This window comes from Melanerpes formicivorus, unplaced genomic scaffold, assembly GCF_026170545.1.
Source record: "Melanerpes formicivorus ecotype bairdi unplaced genomic scaffold, bMelFor1.0.p_v2 SCAF_67, whole genome shotgun sequence".
Taxonomy (NCBI): Eukaryota; Metazoa; Chordata; class Aves; order Piciformes; family Picidae; genus Melanerpes; species Melanerpes formicivorus.
The window spans coordinates 632093-655168 of NW_027142419.1; the positions used below are offsets into that span (position 1 = coordinate 632093).

Below are 23076 nucleotides of genomic sequence, written 5' to 3' on the forward strand. Positions count from 1 at the left end.
CTTCCTAAACACCTCCAGGGATGGGGACTCCACCACCTCCCTGGGCAGCACATCCCAAGGGCCAATCTCTCATTCAGGAAAGAACTTCTTCTTCACCTCCAGCCTGAACCTCCCCTGTCACAGCTTGAGACTGTGTCCTCTTGTTCTGGTGCTGGGTGCCTGCCTGGGAGAAGAGACCAACCCCCACCTGGCTCCAACCTCCCTGCAGGGAGTTGGAGAGAGCAAGAAGGTCTCCCCTGAGCCTCCTCTTCTCCAGGCTAAGCAACGCCAGCTCCCTCAGCCTCTCCTCCCAGGGCTGTGCTCCAGACCCCTCCCCAGCTTTCTTGCCCTTCTCTGGACACCTTCAAATCTCTCAATGTCTTTCTTAAACTGAGGAGCCCAGAACTGGACACAGGACTCCAGGTGTGGCCTAAGCAGTGCTGAGCACAGGGGCAGAATGACTTCCCTGCTCTTACTTGACCACACTGTTCCCTGTTTGGGGCTGGGTGCAGGTACAAAAGAGAGAGCTCCAAAGCCTGGCTGCAGACACCCAGGAGTGAGAAGTGGCCTTTTGTTTGGTGGAGGAAGAAGTCAGGCGAGGAGAGTCTGACTCGTAGCTGTGTAGCTTCCAGTGTGTTTCATGTTGTTGTTGTTGGGAATGTTGCACAATTAGATGTGGGTTCTCCTCAGGTATGAAAGCACCCTCATTTTCTGTCTGAAGGGAAGGCAGGGCTTGGTGGTTGCTTCTGCTTGCAGTGGTTGAGCTCCTGTGCCCATTATGCCTGGCTGCTGTTTGAACGCCTCGCCGTGGTCAGGGACAAAACACAAAGCGACTTGCAGATGATTTTCTTCTTCTTCTTCTTCTTGTGGTTCCAGGAACAGGCTGGAGCATCTTTCCAGGTGAATGGAATGGGGAGGGATAATTACACCATGTTGGGGTGGTTGGGTTGTTTTTTTTTCCCCCCCCTTATTATAGTAAGGCCTTTTAGTGATTCTCTCCCCAAGGAATTGCTGCTGATCAAAGGGTCTGGCTGCTGGTTTGTGTAGAGCCCAAGTCTGGAAGAGGGCTTGGATGTTAACCTCTGCTTTGTAATGAAATGGTGAAGTCATCACAGTGCACTTGGAATGTTGTGCACTTGGAGTATTGTGTCCAGCTCCAGGACCTGTCTGGTGGATGTGGGGCAGGCTGTGGATGAGTTCTACCTGGACTTCAGCAAGGCCTTTGACACCGTCCCCCCTAGCAAACTGCTGGCTAAGCTGTCAGCTCGAGGCTTGGACCACAGCACTCTGTGCTGGGTTAGGAACTGGCTGGAGGCTGAGCCCTGAGAGTGGTGGGGAATGGTGCCACAGCCAGCTGGCAGCCAGGCACCAGTGGTGTGCCCCAGGGATCAGTGCTGGGCCCTGTGCTCTTTAACATCTTCATTGATGATCTGGATGAGGGGGTCGAGTCAGTCATCAGCAAGTGTGCAGATGACACCAAGTTAGGAGCAGATGTTGGTCAGTGAGAGGGTAGAAAGGCTCTGCAGAGGGATCTTGACCAACTGGACAGATGGGCAGAGGCCAATGGGATGGCATTCAACAAGTCCAAGTGCCAGGGGCTGCACTCTGGCTACAGCAATCCCAGGCAGAGCTACAGGCTGGGGTCAGAGTGGCTGAGAGCTGCCAAACAGAGAGGGACCTGGGGGTGCTGATTGACAGCCGCCTGAATATGAGCCAGCAGTGTGCCCAGGTGGCCAAGAGGGCCAATGGCATCCTGGCCTGCATTAGGAATAGTGTGGCCAGCAGGAGCAGGGAAGTCCTTGTGCCCTGTGCTCAGCACTGCTGAGGCCACAGCTTGAGTCCTGTGTCCAGTTCTGGGCCCCTCAGTTTAAGAAGGACATTGAGACACTGGAAGGTGTCCAGAGAAGGGCAACAAAGCTGGGGAGAGGCCTTGAGCAGAAGCCCTACAAAGAGAGGCTGAGGGAGCTGGGGTTGCTTAGCCTGGAGAAGAGGAGGCTCAGGGGAGACCTTCTTGCTCTCTCCAACTCCCTGAAGGGAGGTTGGAGCCAGGTGGGGGTTGGTCTCTTCTCCCAGGCAGGCAACCAGCAGCAGAACAAGAGGACACAGTCTCAAGCTGTGCCAGGAGAGGTTTAGACTCGAAGTGAGGAGGAAGTTCTTCATCGAGCGAGTCATTCGTCATTGGGATGTGCTGCCCAGGGAGGTGGTGGAGTCCCTGTGCCTGGAGGTGTTCAAGAGGGGATTGGATGTGGCACTTGGTGCCATGGTTTAGGCATGAGGGCTGTGGTGACAGGTTGGACTTGGTGATCTTTGAGGTCTCTTCCAACCTTGGTGATTCTGTGTGTGAGACATGGAACTGCTGGAGTGGATCCAGAGGAGGCCACAAGGATGAGCAGAGGGCTGGAGAACCTCTGCTGTGGGGACAGGCTGAACACTGGGGCTGTTCAGCCTGGAGAAGAGAAGGTTCCATAGAGACCTTAGAAGAGCCTTCCAGTACCTGAAGGGGGTTACAGGAGAGCTGGGGAGGGACTTTGGGCAAGGGCTGGGAGTGATAGGATGAGGGGCAATGGATTGAAGCTTGAGGAGGGCAGATTTGCAGGGAGGATGGGGAGGCACTGAAACAGGTTGCCCAGGGAGGTGGCTGATGCCACCTCCTTGGAGACATTCAAGATGAGACTTGATGTGGCCCTGGGCAGCCTGACCCAGTTGGAGGTGTCCCTGCTGACTGGGAGGCTTGGACAAGATGACCTTTGAGTGCCTCTTCCAACCCCATGCAACCTGTCAGCTCTGCTGCAGGGATCCTTAACCATTATCCTCCAGAGCCTTGCTGGAGCTTCAAGGGTGCAAACTCCTCCAATCTCTCTGCTGTGGGAAATTGGATGCTGCAATGTCTGACTTGTAGCAAAGAGAGGCCATGGGGAGAGGATGCTGTTTGCAACAGGCCACAGGCATGGCTTCCCTCAGGAGTGCTGTTGCTGCTGTGTTGCAGCCAGGCTTTAATGGAATCATTCACATTAAATTAAACCATCTCACATGGAGGCCCATCCACTGGCATTTAATTAGCTCCATTGAGAAGCCAGGGATCCAAATGGGTTGTGCTTGGGATAACCTGGAAGGATCCCTGGGTTAGAGCCATCTTAGCAGTGCCCAGATAAAACAAGAGGCAGTGTTTGTGAGCAAGCTAATTGCTTAATGCAACCTGGGATCTAATTTAGTGTTAAATGAGGGCTGGGTAGGGAAATGATCTCTAAGGCAAGGATTCTAAAAGCAGAGGGAATGAATGGTGCCTGGTCTCTGGTTGGTTTTTGCTTAACAAAACAGAGAAAGCTTCATAGAGGTCCTTTAAAATGAAGTCATGGAATCCTAGCATGGTTTGGGCTGGAAGAGACCTTAAAGATCATCTAGTTGCAGCCCCCTGCCATAGGCAGGGATACTTCCTACTGGATCAGGTTGCTCAAGGCCTCTTCCAGCCTGGCTTTGGACATTTCCAGGCTTGCAGCTTCTCTGGGCAACCTGTTCCAGTGCCTGACCACCCTCATGGGGGAGAATTTCAGCCTGATCTCAATCCAGCTTCTTCCAGTTTGAAGCCATTACCCCTCTTCACAGCCAGGTTGGATGGGACCTTGAGCAACCTGGTCGAGTAGGAGGTGTCCCTGCCCATGGCAGGAGGATGGAACTAGATGATCTCAGAGATGCCTTCTGGTCCAAAGCATTCTGGGATTCTATGCTTCCTTATCCAAAGCAGCCATAGCATGGAGTCCTGCTGTGAGGACAGGGCTGAGAGTTGGGGCTGTGAGGACAGGGCTGAGAGTTGGGGCTGCTCAGCCTGGAGAAGAGAAGGCTCCAGGGAGCCCCTAGAGCAGCCTTCCAGTTTCTGAAGGGGGCCTGCAAGAAAGCTGGGGAGGGACATTTTACAAGGGTTTGTAGTGACAGAATGAGGGGAATTCAGACTGGAGATGAGGAAGAAATTCTTTCCAGTGAGGGTGGTGAGACACTGGAACAGGTTGCCCAGGGAGGTCATGGATGTCTCCTCCCTGGAGGTGTTCAAAGCCTTGAGCAACCTGGGTTGGTGGGAGGTGTCTCTGCCCATGGCAGAGGGGTTGGAACTGGCTGATCTCAAAGGTCCCTTCCCACCCAAACCATCCTAGGATCCTGTGCTTCCTTAGGATAGGATAGGATAGGATAGAATAGGATAGAATAGGATAGGATAGAATAGGATAGGATAGAATAGGATAGGATAGGATAGAATAGAATAGAATAGAATAGAATAGAATAGAATAGAATAGAATAGAATAGAATAGAATAGAATAGAATAGAATAGAATAGAATAGAATAGAATTAACCAGGTTGGAAAAGACCTTTGAGATCATCAAGTCCAACCTCTCACCCAACACCATCTGATCAACTCAACCATGGCACCAAGTGCCTCAGCCAGGCTCTTCCTGAACACCTCCAGGGATGGGGACTCCACCACCTCCCTGGGCAGCATATCCCAATGGCCAATCTCTCTTGCTGGGAAGAACTTCTTCCTCACCTCCAGCCTAAACCTCCCATGGCACAGCTTGAGACTGTGTCCTCTTGTTCTGGTGCTGGGTGCCTGCCTGGGAGAAGAGACCAACCCCCACCTGGTTCCAACCTCCCTTCAGGGAGTTGGAGAGAGCAAGAAGGTCTCCCCTGAGCCTCCTCTTCTCCAGGCTAAGCAACCCCAGCTCCCTCAGCCTCTCCTCCCAGGGCTGTGCTCCAGACCCCTCCCCAGCTTTCTTGCCCTTCCCTGGACATCTTCAAGTCTCTCAATGTCCTTCTTAAACTGAGCTCCTCACTTGAGCTCAGTTTGAGCTTTTGATGATGTAGATGAGTTAAACCATCACAGGAGCCCAGAACTGGACACAGGACTCCAGGTGTGGCCTCAGCAGTGCTGAGCACAGGGCACAAGGACTTCCCTGCTGCTGCTTGACCACACTCTTCCTGCTGCAGGCCAGGATGCCCTTGGCCTTCTTGGCCACCTGGGCACACTGCTGGCTCATGTTCAGCCTACTATCGACCAGTACCCTCCAGATCCCTTTCTTCCTGGCTGTTCTCCAGCCTGTAGCCTTATCTCAATCCACCTCAGCATGCTCCTCCCCAGCAGCAGGCCCTGCCCAGGTTCGATGGCTCTGCCCCTGCAGGGCTGAGGCTGCTTGGCGTGGGCAGGGAAGGTGTGCAGATCTGAGGAGCCGTTAAGTGCCTTGGAGTGAAACCAGCCCTGTGACAGAGGGCAGAGTTCTAAGCTGTAATGGTGAGAGCTATTATCTAGGTGTTGGAGAAGGGATTAGTGGGCATGTTCCTGCAGCCCCACGGTGCCAGGGGTGTGTGTGTGTGTGTGAGGAGGGTGATTCAGGCGGCGTGACTCAAGGCGGCTCTCGGCCGCCGCACGTTCAGCCTTGCATCTCCTGCCAGCTTCACCCTCTTGGAGTTCCTGTAAACAACCTCTGGGCGTCAAAGGGATCCCACCAAGCTGCCACAAAGGAGCAGCAGCAGCACCAAAAAGGTGTCTCCAACCATCCCAGGCAGAGCTGGACGTGTCATTGCTTGGTGCTGCCCGGCGATGGGCGTTTGCACCGAGCTCCTCGCAGGCGTGGGACGTCTGCGGAGGCAGCCTGACGGCCCAGGGATGAGCAAGGCTGGGTGCATCTCGTGCCAAAGGATGGGACAGGGGTGACTTAGCATGCAAGAAAAACCAGTAATGGGGCAAGGAACAAGGGGTACAAGCTTTTGGGAAGCAGGAAGCTCCACCTCAAGGTGAGGGAGAACTCGTTTGGTGGGAGGGTGCTGGAGCGGGCTGCCCAGAGTGGTTGTGGAGCCTCCTCCTCTGGAGGCTTTCAGGACCCCTCTAGATGTGTGACCTGCCCTAGGTGATCCTGGACCAACCCCCACCTGGCTCCAACCTCACTGCAGGGAGTTGGAGAGGGCAAGAAGGTCTCCCCTGAGCCTCCTCTTCTCCAGGCTAAGCAACCCCAGCTCCCTCAGCCTCTCCTCCCAGGGCTGTGCTCCAGACCCCTCCCCAGCTTTCTTGCCCTTCTCTGGACACCTTCCAGCAGCTCAACCTCTGTCCTAACCTGAGGAGCCCAGAACTGGACACAGGACTCCAGGTGTGGCCTAAGCAGTGCTGAGCACAGGGCACAAGGACTTCCCTGCTCCTGCTGGCCACACTGCAGGCCAGGATGCCCTTGGCCTTCTTGGCCACCTGGGCACACTGCTGGCTCATGTTCAGCCTACTATCAACCACTCCCCCCAGGTCCCTTTCTGCCTGGCTGCTCTCAGCCACTCTGCCCCCAGCCTGTAGCACTGCCTGGGGTTGTTGTGGCCAAAGTGCAGCACCTGGCACTTGGCCTTGTTAAGGTCCATTCCAACCCAGCCCTCTCTATGATTCTACAAAGGTTGGACCAGATGATCCTCGAGGCCCCTTCCAACCTGGCATTCAGTGATTGCAGGTGGCTCAGGTTCATTTCATGGATGTTAAGGCTTGGAGAAGCTTTTCACAGGCATCATCCAGTTCTTGAGAGTCCTCCACAGGCTCTCATAGGTGCAGGAGATGATGTCAGGCTCTGTGGACTGGTGGCTTGCTCTCTCAGTTTCAAAGGAAGCACACAGTTTGTGCTGTGACTCAGCTTTACAAGAACACAGCTTTAAGCAATGTTAATCCTAGCTGACTGCTCTGGGTTTTGTTTGTCTAACATCCTTGCAATGTAGCTGGAGCCTTTCAAGAGAGCCAGCAGCCTTTGTTCTCCTCTAAGCTATGTCAGACCATGACTGCAGAAGCAGCTTGGGGCCCGAAGCTGCAGTGACTGAATGCAGCTGGAATGCTGTGCGTCACATCTGGGGGAAAGGCAGAGGAGATCCCATCAGCTTCAAGAATTCAGACCAGCCCTTCAGATGGGGGGTGGGGAGGTGGTGGTTGGATCTAAAGCATCCCTGGAAGGTGAGGTTGTGCAGCCTCTAGAGATGATAGAATCAATAAGGTTGGAAAAGACCTCAGAGATCAGCAAGTCCAAGCTGTCACCCAGCACCTCCTGACAACTAAACCATGGCTCCAATGCCACAGCCAAGCCCCTCTTGAACACCTCCAAGGATGGGGACTCCACCACCTCCCTGGGCAGCACATTCCAATGGTAAATCTCTCTCTCAATGAAGAACTTTTTCCTCACCTCCAGCCTAAACCTCCCCTGGCACAGCTTGAGACTGTGTCCTCTTGTTCTGGTGCTGGGTGCCTGCCTGGCAGAAGAGACCAACCCCCACCTGGCTCCAACCTCACTGCAGGGAGTTGTAGAGAGCAAGAAGGTCTCCCCTGAGCCTCCTCTTCTCCAGGCTAAGCAACCCCAGCTCCCTCAGCCTCTCCTCACAGGGCTGTGCTCCAGACCCCTCCCCAGCTTTCTTGCCCTTCTCTGGACACCTTCCAGCAGCTCAACCTCTTTCCTAACCTGAGGAGCCCAGAGCTGGACACAGGACTCCAGGTGTGGCCTGAGCAGTGCTGAGCACAGGGCACAAGGACTTCCCTGCTCCTGCTGGCCACACTCTTCCTGATGCAGACCAGGATGTTCAAAACCTGCCTGGAGGCCTCCCTGTGTGACCTGCCCTCGGTGGTCCTGCTTTGCAGGGGGATGGGTTGGACTCAATCCTCTCTGGAGGTCCCTTCCAACCCTCAGCACTCTATGAATATATGAAAAGAGCTTGGGGAGATTTGGACTTCATATTGCTGGGTGGTTTTAATAAGAAATAACTGAAACTGCATTAAGAAACCCTGAGGTGCCTTAGGATGCCAACTTCTGCTTTTCTGGGTCAGGAAAAAGATGGGATTCCTTTTTTTTGTCCTGGATGCAGCTGGAAAGCACAGGAATGGCTGCATCTGAGCCAAGGAGGAAGTGCCTTGGAGAGCAGCAGGAGCAGCTGGGGAGTTAATATCCTGCAGCATGTATGTGAAGCTGGTTTTTCATTCCCTGGTTTGTTAACACATCCAAGTGCCAGGTTCTGCACATTGGCCACAACAACCCCAGGCAGAGCTACAGGCTGGGGGCAGAGTGGCTGAGAGCAGCCAGGCAGAAAGGGACCTGAGGGTAGTGGGTGACAGCAGCTGAACAGGAGCCAGTAGTGTGCCCAGGTGGCCAAGAAGGCCAAGGGCATCCTGGCCTGCAGCAGGAAGAGTGTGGCCAGCAGGAGCAGGGAAGTCCTTGTGCCCTGTGCTCAGCACTGCTGAGGCCACACCTGGAGTCCTGTGTCCAGTTCTGGGCTCCTCAGGTAAGGAAAGAGGTTGAGCTGCTGGAAGGTGTCCAGAGAAGGGCAAGAAAGCTGGGGAGGGGTCTGGAGCACAGCCCTGGGAGGAGAGGCTGAGGGAGCTGGGGTTGCTTAGCCTGGAGAAGAAGAGGCTCAGGGGAGACCTTCTTGCTCTCTGAAACTCCCTGAAGGGAGGTTGTAGCCAGGTGGGGGTTGGTCTCTTCTGCCACGCAGGCAGCCAGCCCCAGAACAAGAGGACACAGTCTCAAGCTGTGCCAGGGGAAGTTTAGGCTGGATGTGAGGAGAAAGTTCTTCCCAGAGAGAGAGATTGGCCATGGGAATGTGCTGCCCAGGGAGGTGGTGGAGTCCCCATCCCTGGAGGTGTTTAGGAAGAGCCTGGCTGAGGCACTTGGTGCCATGGTTGAGTTGATCAGATGGTGCTGGGGGATAGGTTGGACTTGATGAGCTCTGAGGTCTTTTCCAACCTGGTCTATTCTATTCTATTCTACTCTACTCTACTCTACTCTGCTCTACCCTACTCTACTCTACTCTACTCTGCTCTACCCTACTCTACTCTACTCTACCTTACTCTACTCTACTCTACTATACCCTACTCTACTCTACTCTACTCTACTCTACTCTACTCTATTCATAGAATGATTTGGGTTGGAAGGGATCTTAAAGCCCCTCCACTTCCAACCCCCCTCCATGGGCAGAAGACACCTCCCTCTAGACCAGGTTGCTGAAGGCCTTTTGGGTATTGCTGTCCTCATCCTCCCTGCTGCCACTTCTGCTGTGGTCATGCAGCTGAGGAGTGACCTCTTCCCTCAGCTCTGTGCTGTGGTGGTGGTTACTCAGGTGGTGCTTCCCTCCTCCTTGCCATGAGGGGCAGCAAGACTGGTGAAGGCTCTGGAGAAGAGGTCTGGTGAGGGGCAGCTGAGGGAACTGGGGTTGTTTAGTCTGGAGAAGAGGAGGTTGAAGGGAGACCTTCTGGCTTTCTGAAAGGAGGCTGGAGCCAGGTGGGGGTTGGGCTCTTCTCCCTAGCATCAGCTGATAGAGTGAGAGGAAATGGCCTGGAATTGTGCCAGGAGAGATTGAGTTTAGACTTGAGGAACAATTTCTTTGCTGCAGGAGGGGTCAGGCATTGGCACAGGCTGCTCAGGGAGGTGGTGGAGTCCCCATCCCTGGAGGTGTTCAAGCAATGCGTGGCCATGCCAGTGTGGGACGTGGTTTAATGGCCTTGGGGGTGTTGGGCTGGTGCTTGGACTCAGTGACCTTAGAGAGCTTTTCCAGCAGTTCTGTGCCTCTATGAAGGGAGCATCCAGGCTTTGGTCCTGCACACAGAGGTGGCCTCACTGCTTCTGCTTGCAAAGCAGCAGAGGGCATCTGGGGTTAGGACTTGGGGAAGACTTAAGCCTTCAGTGCTTACTGAAGGGGAAAGTATTGATTACTGGGAGAATAATTCAGAGTCTGTTGAATATTCAAGATGCCAGAGCCATGATTGAGCAGCTTGTCAGTGATGCTGAGCCCTTACTGAGTCAGTGTGGCAGCAGAGCTGCCAAGGTTCCTCTCCAAGGCTGGAGGATGATGGCATGAATGAGCCATCTGCCCTATTGTCTCACTGCCTGGGAAGTTTAAAGGGAGCATTAATCCCCTGCTCCATTGTCATCCTCCACCTTCCCATCCCTCTCCTCACTACAAATAGCCTCTGGGGGTTTATATTAGGAGAAAGTTAAGGTTTAGATGTGAGAAGAGAAAGTAAGATTGGCATTTTGAGCTGGTAAAGGAGGTTAATCAGCTTGGTGGAGGGGGGGAAGAATCTGCTGTGAGGCTGAGAATAGGATATCAGTGGTGAGCAGGACCCTTGTTGTCAGGCCAGGGTGCTCCTGGTTAGGTGTGGGCTTCTTGGGCCAAAAGTACCTGGTTGTTTTATTGTTCCTACCACGGAGATGGCATTCAACAAATCCAAGTGCCAGGGGCTGCATTTGGCCACAACAGCCCCAGGCAGAGCTACAGGATGGGGGCAGAGTGGGTGAGAGCTGCCAAACACAAAGGGACCTGGAGGTTCTGATTGACAGTAGGCTGAACATGAGCCAGCAGTGTGCCCAGGTGGCCAAGAAGGCCAAGGGCATCCTGGCCTGCATCAGGAAGAGTGTGGCCAGCAGGAGCAGGGAAGTCCTTGTGCCCTGTGCTCAGCACTGCTTAGGCCACACCTGGAGTCCTGTGTCCAGTTCTGGGCTCCTCAGGTCAGGAAAGAGGATGAGCTGCTGGAAGGTGTCCAGAGAAGGGCAAGAAAGCTGGGGAGGGGTCTGGAGCACAGCCCTGTGAGGAGAGGCTGAGGGAGCTGGGGTTGCTTAGCCTGGAGAAGAGGAGGCTCAGGGGAGACCTTCTTGCTCTCTCCAACTCCCTGAAGGGAGGTTGCAGCCAGGTGGGGGTTGGTCTCTTCTCCCTGGCACCCAGCACCAGAACAAGAGGACACAGTCTCAAGCTGTGCCAGGGGAGTTTCAGACTGGATGTTAAGAACAAATTCTTCACAGAGAAAGAGATTGGCCATTGGGATGTGCTGCCCAGGGAGGTGGTGGAGTCACCATCACTGGAGGTGTTCAAGAGGGGCTTGGACGTGGCACTTGGTGCCATGGTTTAGTTATGAGGTCTGTGGTGCCAGGTTGGACTTTATGATCTTTGAGGTCTCTTGTAATGTTGGTGATTCTGTGATACTGTGAGAGGAACACAGAGATGCTGAGGAGGATGTGTGTGTGTGTGAGTGAGACAGGAGCCATCCTCTTCCTCTTCTGGCTTTGACAGAAGGGAATTTGGGGCTGCAGATCTCCTGTGCTCTGCATGGAAAAAAAAACCTGGCAGAGAGCAAAGAAATTGGAACTCTTGGAATTTCTGCAGGGTGAAGGAGGAAGGGTTAGACTGAGCAGACTTTGAGATGTGTCATTCTGGCAGCTGCCCAGAGTGGCTGAAGTGCTGGAGGGGAGGGGGAAGGAATCTTGAGTCCTTGCTGCTGGCTTTTTGGCAGAGGCAGCAAAAACACTCAGCTACATCTTCCAACAGCAGCAGCAGCAAAAGGAATCCATCCCTTCTTCAGTCCTTTCTTTGCAGAAGGGGGATGCAAAGCTCTAGCAGGGCACCCTGAATAGAATAGAATAGAATAGAATAGAATAGAATAGAATAGAATAGAATAGACCAGACCAGGTTGGAAGAGACCTTCAAGATCATCATGTCCAACCCATCAGCCAATCCAACCCACCCAAACAGCTAACCCACGGCACCAAGCACCCCATCAAGTCTCCTCCTGAACACCTCCAGGGATGGAGACTCCACCACCTCCCTGGGCAGCACATTCCAATGGGCAATCTCTCTCTCTGTGTAGAACTTCTTCCTCACCTCCAGCCTAAACCTCCCCTGGCACAGCTTGAGACTGTGTCCTCTTGTTCTGGGGCTGGGTGCCTGCCTGGGAGAAGAGACCAACCCCCACCTGGCTCCAACCTCCCTGCAGGGAGTTGGAGAGAGCAAGAAGGTCTCCCCTGAGCCTCCTCTTCTCCAGGCTAAGCAACCCCAGCTCCCTCAGCCTCTCCTCCCAGGGCTGTGCTCCAGACCCCTCCCCAGCTTTCTTGCCCTTCTCTGGACACCTTCCAGCAGCTCAACCTCTTTCCTAATCTGAGGAGCCCAGAACTGGACACAGGACTCCAGGTGTGGCCTGAGCAGTGCTGAGCACAGGGCACAAGGACTTCCCTGCTCCTGCTGGCCACACTCTTCCTGATGCAGGCCAGGATGCCCTTGGTCCTCTTGGCCCCCTGGGCACACTGCTTGCTCCTGTTCAGCTGCTGTCAACCACTACCCCCAGGTCCCTCTCTGCCTGGCTGCTCTCAGCCACTCTGTCCCCAGCCTGTAGCACTGCCTGGGGTTGCTGTGGCCAGAACCCAGCACTTGGCTGCGTTCAGTCTCATGCCAGAGCACAAGGCAGCATTTCTCCTTTCAACAGTTCAAACCCTGGAGCTGCAGCATATCAATTTTTGCACTGTCTGCTTGACTTCCATCCATCTGCTGGGGCCTGAGCAGGGGAGGGAGGAAGGTGGTTAGAGTGATTAAATCCATGCAGCCCTCCTCCTTGTAACAGAAGGAGAGCATCTTCCAGGCTGCAAGGCTAATTGATTGCCTGAATTCATTTCACCTTGTGTTTTGACTCCTCAGATGAAAAATCCCCACACTGGAGCTGCTATTTTTAGAGCAGGAAATGTAATTGGGGGTGGAAAAAAAAAAACAACCACCCCCCCCCCCCAGCTAGGGGATGGAAAGGAAAGCTCAAAACATTTGGTGGCAAATACAAATGTCAGCCTAAATATTTCTCAGCCTGCTTGGCAGTGTTGCTTGTAAATACTGAAAGGGCACAGCAGACCTGCCTGCATAAATCAAACCTGCTGAGTTCCCACACTTCCCTTGGATGTTCTTGCAGCACAGGAGCAGGATGAAAGGCAGCTGGGACCAGAGCATCCTCCTGGCACTGCTCTCTCCTCAGAGCTGCTGCTGCTGCTGCATTAAGATGTAACCCATTGGGGTAGCTCTGAAGACAGCAGACTGCAGGAGCTGCCTCTGTTGCTGCTGCAATGCCCCTGGTTTCCATCTCAGCTGGTGGGACTCATAGTATCAGTCAGGGTTGGAAGGGACCACAAGGATCAGCCAGTTCCAACCCCCCTGCCATGGGCAGGGACACCTCACACTAGATCAGGCTGCCCAGAGCCTCAGCCAGCCTGGGCTTAAACACCTCCAGGGCTGGGGCCTCAACCACCTCCCTGCACAACCCATTCCAGGGCTTCACCACTCTCATGGGGAAGAACTTCCTCCTCCCCTCCAGCCTCAATCTCCCCACCTCCAGCTTCATTCCATTCCCCCTAGTCCTATCACTGCCTGAGATCCTGAGCAGTCCCTCCCCAGCCCTCCTGTAGCCCCCTTCAGCTCCTGGAAGGCCACAATGAGGTCACCTGGGAGCCTTCTCTTCTCCAGACTGAACAGCCCCAACTCCTTCAGTCTGTCCTCACAGCAGAGCAGCTCCAGCCCTCTGCTCATCCTCATGGCCCTTCTCTGGACACCTTCCAGCACCTCCAGATCCCTCTTGCAATAGGGGCTCCAGAACTGGAGGCAGGACTCCAGGTGGGGTCTCCCCAGAGCTGAGCAGAGGGGGAGAATCACCTCCCTTGCCCTGCTGGCCACACTTCTCCTGCTGCAGCCCAGGCTCTGCTTGGCTTTCTGGGCTGCAAGTGCACACTGAGAGCTCCTGGTGAGCTTCTCCTCCCCCAGCACCCCCAAGGCTCTCTCCTCAGGGCTGCTTTCCAGCCAGTCCCTGCCCAGCCTGCATTTGTGCCTGGGATTGCCTCCAGCCAGCTGCAGGACCCTGCCCTTGGTCTTGTTGAACCTCCTGAGGTTGGCTTGTGCCCACCTCTCCAGCCTGTCCAGCTCCCTCTGGATGGATCCCTTCCCTCCAGCTGTCTGCTGCACCACACAGCTTGGTGTCATCAGCAGCCCTGCTGAGGCTGCACTCAGTGCCACTGTCCATGGCACCCACAGGGATGTTGAACAAGCCTGGTGCCAGGACTGACCCCTGAGGGACTCTGCTTGTCCCTGGCCTCCACTGGGACATGGAGCCATGGACAGCCACTCTTTGGGTGCAGCCATCAAGCCAGTTCTGCTTCCATCTGGTGGTCCATGTGCACTTGGAGTGCAGAGGTGGATGGAGGAGCACAGTGACTACCTAAGCATTCAGTCTGCTGCCTCAGGGGGAGCAGAGGATTGTGGAATATCAGAGATTGATGGAATGGTTTGGCTTGGAAAAGCTCTCTAAGGTCATCCAACCATCAGCCCAACCCCACGATGGCCACCAAACCATGTCCCCAAGTGCCATGGCCACACATTGCTTGAGCACCTCCAGGCATGGGGACTCCACCACCTCCCTGGCCAGCCTGTTCCAATGCCTGATCACTCTTGCAGCAAAGAAATTGTTCCTCATGTGCAACCTAAACCTCCCCTGGCACAATTTCAGGCCATTTCCTGTGCTCCTATCATTTGTTCATTGGGTGTAGAGACCAACCCCACCTGGCTCCAGCCTCCTTTCAGGGAGTTGTTGAAAGCCAGAAGGTCTTCCTTGAACCTCCTCTTCTCCAGGCTCAACACCCCCAGTTCCCTCAGCTGCTCCTCACCAGAACTCTTCTCCAGACCCTTCCCCAGCTTCATTGCCTTTCTCTGGAGCTGCTCCAGCCTCTCAATGTCCTCCTTGGAGTGAGGGGCTCAAAACTGAACCTGGTGTGGCCTCACCACTGCCCAGTACAAGGGGACAATCACTTCCCTGGTCCTGCTGGCCAAATTAGTACTAATCCAGGCTAGAATGCTGCTGGCCTTCCTGGCCACATGGGTGCTCATCTTCAGCTGCTCTCAACCAACATCCCCAGGTCTTTTTCTGCAGGGCAACTTCCAGGCACTCTGCCCCAAGCCTGGAGCTCTTTATTTACTCCACTGAATATGAAGAAGAGACTAAAATCTAACCCAGAAAGTCCAACAAGAGGCCTTCTGCACAGGGGGACAATCACTTCCCTGTCCTTGCAGTGAAGGGCATGCAGGTTACTGAGGGTTTGACTGTGGAAGGCACATCAGTGTAGAAATATATTGGGCTGAACAGAGGAATATTTGGAGTTGCCTTCAGCTGATTCTTTTTGCACTGAAAATTCCCCCACCCCCCCACTTTATTTGCAACCAAACATTGCAGGGGAGAAGGTCTCATTGGAAGTGGGTTTAGCTTTGTGGTGGTTTAGGCTCTTGCAGACTTACTGCTTGGAGGGTGTACAAGTGGGGGGGGGGGACCATCTGCTTTACATGTCAGAGAGCTGTCAGCATCCTCCAGCTAGCAGAAGACTTGGGATTTGAGGAGGGGGGAAATGTACTTTTCTTTAGTTAACCCTTTCCCTGCCAATCTTCTCTTTCAGATGGGAAGAGGAACTGACGAGGAGAATGAGCCTGGAGTCGATGGTAGAAACCTTGAGAGAGGTAAGCCTCGAAGAGTGTGTTCTGAGAGGCTCAGCTTTGCTCTGCACCTTTTGTTCTGCTTTTAATTGTGTCTGCCCAGGTGGCCAAGAAGGCCACCAGCAGCCTGGCTTGGATCAGCAGTAGTGGGATCAGCAGGACCCCCTGGTAGAGGCCACACCTTGAGTCCTGGGTTCAGGTTTGGGCCCTTCTCTACAAGAAGGACATTGAGAGGCTGGAGCAGGTCGAGGGAAGGGCAGCAAAGCTGGGGAAGGATCTGGAGAACAGGGCTGGGGAGGAGCAGCTGAGGGAACTGGGGGTGTTGAGCCTGGAGGAAAGGAGGCTGAGGAGAGACCTTCTGTTCTGACTCTCTATAGCTACCTGAAATGAGTCTAGACCAGACCAGGTTGGAAGAGGGAAGAGATCTTTGAGATCATAATGTCCAACCTCTCACCCAACACCATCTGATCAACTAACCCATGGCACCAAGCACCCCATCCAGTCTCTTCCTTGGAGTGAGGTGGGGATTGGGCCCTTTTCCCAAGGGACAAGTGAGAGGACAAAAGGAAATGGCTTCAGGTTGCACCAAGAGAGGTTTAGGTTGGACATGAGAAGAAACTTCTTCACTGAAAGGGTTTTCAAGCCCTGGTGCAGGCTGCCCAGGGGGGTGGTTGAATCCCCACAGATTGGAGAGCCACAGAGCTGTGGTGCTGAGGGCCATGGTTTAGCCCCAGCCTTGGCAGAGTTAGAGAATGGTTGGCCTGGATGCTCCCAAAGGTCTTTTCCAAGCCAAATGATTCACTCATTCTACTTATTTGAAGCTGTTTCACTCATCATCTCCTAGGCAGAGCAGCTGCCTGGGTTGCCCTGTGCTGGAGAGCAGTGCTCCTGCTTGGAAGCTGAAGCAGGAAGGTGCTGAAGTTTCTGGCAGTGACATGTGGAGGTGGTGACCTGCCCTGTCAGCCCTGCTCAGGTGCAGTGCTTCAGCCCCCCCTTGGCCTCTCACCCCCTCAGTTCCCTCTGTGCTTTTCTCTTGCAGGAGGCTCAGGAGGCCGAAGCCCTGCAGGAGGAGTTAAATGAGAAGATCGAGAGGCTGAAAGCAGAACTTGTGGTCTTTAAGGGTCTGATGAGTGATGTAAGTAAGCTGCAGAGCAAGAGTGGCCAACTCCCACTGCCTTTGTGTGTCATGCAAATGGCTTCATTCATGGACAGGGTCTGGTCCTAGTGAGTGCTGCTTTGTAGTTAGCATTCTGGCTGCCTTTCTGACCTAATGCATCAGACAGATCACCCTGCCCCCTGCTTCCTGTCTGGTCTGTGTAGAGATGCATTGACTCGCTGCTTAGCCCATGACCCGGACTCTTCCCTCCCCTTCCCAGTTCTCCACAGCTGGCAGGAGCCAGCAGCCAGATCCGCAGCCCTGCACCGTGGGGAGACCTCACAGGTCAGGGCTCAGGGCTCAGCAGTGTGCAGCACCGAGGGGACTCTGCTCTGGGAAAGTCCCCTTCAAAAGGAAGATGAGCTCTGTGGTATCAGCTCCCTTTCTGGAAGCTCTGAGGAGGTTCACCCAGAGTCACTGGTTGAAGTGTGGCTTTGTTTGCAGCGCTGCTTTGACCTCACTGTTTTGTTCCAAGGGCCTTATTCTCTCAGGAGTTTCCTCCTCTGTTGTTAGATGTTGACTTCCCTTCAAAGCTGGGCTGTGCCTGGATCATTTTCTTCCAGGTAGAGCAGCACTCCTGCAGATACCTAGCCAGCTCAGCTGTGTTGGCAGTGCCATGCTGTAGGACTGAAGGAGTGCTGCTGCCAGCTGTCTCATGGCTCTGTCCTACTGTGCTTACTTCTCCTGTGATTCTGTCTCTGTGCAGAACCTGCTCCCTGGTGTCAAACCCAGTCTCTCAGGGCTGCTAGATCTGTTGGGGTGAATCAAGCCAGCAGTCAGCTGGCTCTTCTTTTGGTGCTGAGTGGGAAACAGGCCTGCTTGGGTCGAGGCAGAGTGTGAGGGGCAGAGGCTTGTCAGGGCTGCATCGCCACACGACGACTTTTCTACTGGGGAAAGAGGTGTTTGTGTGTACAAAAAGGGTGGTGGTGAAGTGCAAACATCCTCCTCAGCCTCGAGAGAAAGTGTGCTCTGGGCTTTGTGAAGTCTCTAAAGGAGAAGAGAGCCCAAGGAAAGCTTGGTTTGAATCCCTCTGGGTAAATATTTAGTGTAGGGAAGGGGCAAAACGTTGGCACGTGGCTCTTGCTTTCCTGCAGCTGATAGAATCAGAGTGGGGTAGGAGTTGGAAGGGACCTCTGGAGATAGAGTTCAAGCCCCCTGCCAAGGCAGGGTCACCTAGAGAGGGTCACACAGGAACATGCCCAGGTGGGTTGGGAATGTCTCCAGAAATGGAGACTCCACCACCTCCCTGAGCAGCCTGCTCCAGGGCTCCACCAGCCTGCAATGGAAGGAGTTCCTCCTCATGTTTAAATGGAACTCCTTGCAGTCCAGGCTGTGCCCATTGCCCTTGTCCTGTCCCTGGGCACCACTGAGAGAAGACTGGTCCTATCCTCCTACCACCCACCCTTTTGAGTATTGATCAGCATGGATGAGATCCCTCCTCAGGCTGCACTTTCCCAGGGCTGGTACCTCTGCAGTTGGTAAGGTTGTGTTGGGAGTGTGGCAGTGTTCAGAGGCTTCTTTCTTCTCAGTGTCTTTGGAAGACCCAAAACTCTTTAACTTGCCCCAAGGTGCCTGAGAAGGCTGGGAAAGAGCTCTCTAATGATTTGAAAGTAAACAAAACCCCAAGGCCAAAGCTTTCTCCTTGGAAAGGGGGCTTGGTATTCAAGAATGCTCTGCAAAGAGTGGATCTGCACAGGATGGTCCAAGGGCTGGAGCAGCTCTGCTGTGAGCACAGGCTGAGAGAGCTGGGGGTGTTCAGCCTGCAGAGGAGAAGGCTCTGAGGGGACCTTAGAGCTGCCTGCCAGGACCTGAAGGGATCCTGCAGGAAGGCTGCAGAGAGACTTTTCCTGAGGGTGTCTGGAGACAGGGCAAGGGGGAATGGTTTGAAGCTGAGGCAGAGCAGGGTTAGAGTGGAGCTGAGGAAGAAGTTCTTCAGTAGGAGGGTGGTGAGACTCTGGAACTGGTTGCCCAGAGAGGCTGTGGCTGCCTCCTCCCTGGGGGTGTTCAAGGCCAGGCTGGATGAGGCCTTGAGCTGCTGAGTCTGGGTGAGAGGTGTCCCTGCCCACAGCAGGAGCATTGGAATAGATGATCTCTGAGGTCCCTTCCAACCTGAGGATTGTTGTCAAAGCAGAAGCCTGCCCTGGCCACTGAAGTGCTCCCTTCCAAGCGGAACTCTCATCTGGGCTGCAAAATAACCTTTTTCCTGGAACAGAGTCTGTTCCTAAGGAGCCAGCTGCAGTCTCTGGTGGGACTCTCCCTTCCAAATCCCATTCCTAGTTACTGGCCAGGGGGAAGCAAGAGCAAACCACTTTTTTCCATGTTGCATTTATGCCAGGCTGGAAGCCAGGTTGGTGCCAGAGAAGAGTGTTTGCCCTTGGCAGCTTTTGTGGAGCTCCTCAGATCCAGTCTTGAGTTTTATGGTATGGGATCACAGAAGGGTCTGGGTCGGAAGGGACCTCCAAAGGTCATCCAGTCCAACCCTCTGCAGCCAGCAGGGACATCCTCCACTAGATCAGGTTGCCCTGTGGAGCCTCACCTTGAGTATCTCCAGGCCTCAACCACCTCCCTGGGCAACCTGGTGCAGTGTTCCACCACCCTCCTGGTAAAGTTAGCTGGGTTAGCCTGGATGCTGTTTTAAGAGCAACTCCTCCTTGCAGGCAGAGATTTTTCTGTCTGAAAAGGGAAGGGAGGGGGGGAGGGGAATTGGTGCAAGCTCACCAGGTTTTAGATTTCATTCCAGTCTCCACATTCTTCCTTTTCTTCTCCTCCACGAGGTTTTTTTTGTTGTTCCTCCTTCACTTGCAGAGTTTTAGTGCTCCATAAAACAAACCCAGCCTGACCGTGGCCACGTCTGGCTGTTGTTTTGGGGTGGGCTTAAGGTTGTTTGGGGGGTTGCCTGGTTGGATTTTTGTGGTGATGGTGGCAAATGCCTCTTGAGCTCCCAAGTTTCTTCACAACCAGCTCTGAATGTTACCTGTTAGCTGCCTGGTCTGCTTAGGCTGCCCCCTTGCCCTGCCCTTCCTTTCCCGGAGCAGCTGGAATGTTGGTTTAAAGAGTGGTGTGGCCCCCTCCTGGGGGGGGGTTAGAGAGATACTCTTGGGGGTATCTCTCCTTGCCTTGAACTGTCTAATACTAGAAGATAATCACTGCTGTCCTTCCTGCAGCCCATGACAGACCTGGACACAAAGATCCAAGAAAAGGCCATGAAGGTGGACATGGACATCTGTCGGCGAATCGATATCACAGCCAAGCTGTGCGATGTAGCGCAGCAGCGCAACTCGGAAGACGTTTCCAAGATATTCCAGGTGATTAGGCCATGAATTTTCCCGAGGGCAGGAGGAGAAGCGAGGGGACAAAGAGGGAGCAGAGCTGACAGCATCGCTCTTAGGTCACTTGCCTTCCCCTGGAAGCTCGTCGCCGCCTGAGACGCGGTTCCCCCCTCTGGCGGTCCGGGAGGCGTAGCTTTCTCCCGCTCCCAAGAGGACACCAAAACGTGGAGGGTTGTCAAAAGCAGCCTCAGGAGGACTTTGGAGAGGTGTTGGTAGACTGCTGGTAGTCTACAGGGAATGCAGGGATGGAAAATAACCCAACCCCAACCCCCCACCAAGGTCTAGGTGTGTACAAATGGCTTCCTCACGTCTGTTCCCTGCACAAGTGGAGAGGTTTGGAAGCTCGTAGGATGTTCTTCTGTCTGGGTCAAGCTCCATGGGCAGAAAGCAAGCTGCTGTGGTGGTGAGCAACGACTGCTTTGTGAGACTAGAAGCTCCAGCTGCTTTCCTTGAGCTGCTGTGGCTCCTTGGTGCTAGTAGGAAAGTCCTTTAAGGTGCTCCAGAAGCAAGGAGTTAACAGCTGTGCGTGGAGCAAACCTGTAACGAGGAGAGGCTGAGGGAGCTGGGGTTGTTTAGCCTTGAGGAGAGGAGGCTCAGGGGAGACCTTCTTGCTGTCTGCAACTACCTGAAGGGAGGTTGTAGCCAGGTGAGGGTTGGTCTCTTCTCCCAGGCAGCCAGCACCAGAACAAGAGGACACAGTCTCAAGCTGTGCCAGGGGAAGTTTAGGCTGGAGGTGAGGAGAAAGTTCTTCCCAGAGAGAGTTGTTGGCCATTGGGATGTGCTGCCCAGAGAGGTGGTGGAGTCCCCATCCCTGGAGGTGTTCCAGAGGGGATTGGATGTGGCACTTGGAGCCATGGTTTAGTTGTCAGGAGGTGTTGGGTGCCAGGTTGGACTTGCTGATCTCTGATGTCTTTTCCAACCTCATTGATTCTATGATTCTGTGACCTCCCAGTGCAGCTGGCCTTGGGTCAGCACTGCCATTTCAGCTGCGGTTAACCCAGCCTCCTTCTCCTCTGATCTGAATGTGCCTCGTTGAGTCTTTTCACTGAGTCTGATGCTTTTCTTTGTGTAGTGATGAGCCCAGAGTGTGCTGAAAGCTGTCCCCAAACCACTGGAGGGGACCCTGGTGGGCCCTACCGGTTGTGTTTTGATGGCTGCAGTGAAGTTGCCTGAATGCTTAATGGGTTGTTTGTGTTTCCTTACATAGCCTGGAAGGCCCAAATCTCCTCCTTTTTCTGGCATGTTGAGCCAGGGGGCACAAAATGGAGAGAGTTCCACAAAGAGAAGCCTCAGGATGACTTTTAAGACATAGAATCATAGAATGCCTTGGGTTGGAAGGGAGCTTTAAAGGTCATCTAGGCCAACTTCCCTGCAGTGAGCAGGGCTGCCCCAACTAACCCAATGAGGTTACCCCAACTAACCAAAGCTCCATCAAGCCTGACCTTGGACGTCTCCAGGGGTGGGACATCCACCACCTCCCTGGGCAACCTGTGCCAGTGTTCCACCACCCTCACAGCAAAGAACTTCTTCCTAGTGTCCAGTCTAAATCTACCCTTCTCTAGTTTGAAACCCCTCATCCTGGCACTAGAAGCCCTTCTAAACAGTCTCTCCCCAGCTTTCTGGTAGCCCCCTTCAGATCCTGGAAGGCCACAGTTAGGTCTCCTGGGAGCCTTCTCTTCAGGCTGAACACTCCCAGCTCCCTCAGCCTGTCCTCATAGGAGAGGTGCTCCAGCCCCCTGATCATTTTTGTGGCCCTCCTCTAGGTCTGTGTCCTTCTTGTGCTGGCAGCCCCACAGGTGAGGCCTCAGCAGAGCAGAGGGGCAGGATCCCCTCTCTCCATCCCTGGCCACGTTGCTTTGGGTGCAGCCCAGGCTGCCATTGGCCTTCTGGGCTGCAAGTGCCCATTGCTGGCTCCTGTCCAGCGTTTTGTCCACGTGATGTCTTGCATTGTGCTCCTTCTGGTCTTTGAGGAGGACTGCTGGGGCTCTCTGCTCAAAGCTTAACTGCTGACTTTGCCTCAAAGCTAACTTTGGGGCCAGCATGCAGTGGTTAAAATGATTGGCAGGGAGAACAGCACCAAGAAGGAAGGGATGGCTGAGGTGCCAAGTAGAGGCAAAACTCCAGCAGGTTGGGAGTGGACTGTGTGTTTTTGTGAGTCTGTGGCACCATCTGTGACTATCTTCCATGCTGCTGAGAGTCCTCAGCTGAAGAAGTGATCCTCTGCACCCTTTGCAGGGGCATCCCTTGAGTTCTCTGCACATCTGTGAAGTTCCTTTCTTTGAGGTGGTCCAGGTGTTTTCATGGTTCACTTAACCCTTCTCCTGTCAGCCTGAAGATGAGCACTCTGCCTCTGCTGCTGGGGTGGGAATAAAGGCTACCTACAAAGGCTTCCTGTCTACTCTTTTGTGGTGGTTCAGTGCTGGGGCCCACAGCCTGTGGCGGTGGCAGGAGAGGGAGAGTTCTGTCATCGCTCTCAAGCCTGCTGCCTGGGCACTCCTGCCAGCTTTCTGCTTCTGCCCTGTATCATTCTAACCTCTGCATGTTCTCTGGTGGATCACAGACTGGTGTCAGTGAGCAGGAAAACCTCTGTAGAGCGCTGGCAGCCTGCAGCTTGCTTTGCTCCTCACCCTCCTGAGCTGCTTCCTTGTGCTCTGTGTTCACCCCCCGCGAACGGACGCGGTTCCTGTCTCGAATCCCGGCGACCCCTGGGCTGCCTGGCAGCTGATGAACACTTCTCTCACTCCAGCCTAATGGTTCTCCTTCTTTGTTTCTGCCCCTTTATGGCACAGCACCTCAGCTGAACCTTCTAGTTACTGCTCTTCTCTCCAATTAAGGTGGCTTCCAAGAAGAAGGAGCGCAAGCTGACGTCCGACGACGACCTCTCTGAACAGGATGGAGACAATGGCAGGTTCTCTGATGATGAGGTCAGCTGTTCCTTGAACATCACAGATGAAATGAAGAGGATGTTTAATCAGCTGTGAGTATCATGGAGAAAGCCTAACCTGTTGAATCCCAGTACTGGCTCGTTTCACAGCTTCACATCGGGTTGCATTGGGTTGGAAGCGACCCTCGAAGGTCACCTTGGCCACCCCCTCTGCAGCCAGCAGGGACACCTTCCACTAGATCAGGCTGCCCAGGGCCACATCAAGTCTGATCTGGAATGTCTCCAGGGATGGGGCTTCAACCACCTCCCTGGGCAACCTGTTCCAGTGTCTCCCCACCCTCATTGTGCAGAGCTTCCTCCTGAGTCCAACCTAAATCTGCCCTGCTGCAATTTCAAACCATTGCTCCTCGTCCTATCCCCTTCTGAGCAGTCCCTCCCCAGCCTGCCTGTAGCTCCCCTTCAGATAC

At 54.2% G+C, this 23076-nt stretch overlaps 1 protein-coding gene across 1 annotated transcript in view; it reads left to right on the forward strand.

Annotated features, from left to right (window-relative positions):
• IFFO2 (intermediate filament family orphan 2) overlaps nt 1-23076 on the forward strand; it is an 85073-nt gene that overhangs the window by 38527 nt on the left and 23470 nt on the right. The window contains exons 2-5 of the mRNA XM_068162727.1: nt 15204-15264; nt 16280-16375; nt 19561-19701; nt 22560-22702. Of these exons, the coding sequence (XP_068018828.1) occupies nt 15204-15264; nt 16280-16375; nt 19561-19701; nt 22560-22702 (441 nt within the window). The remainder of the gene's footprint in view (nt 1-15203; nt 15265-16279; nt 16376-19560; nt 19702-22559; nt 22703-23076) is intronic.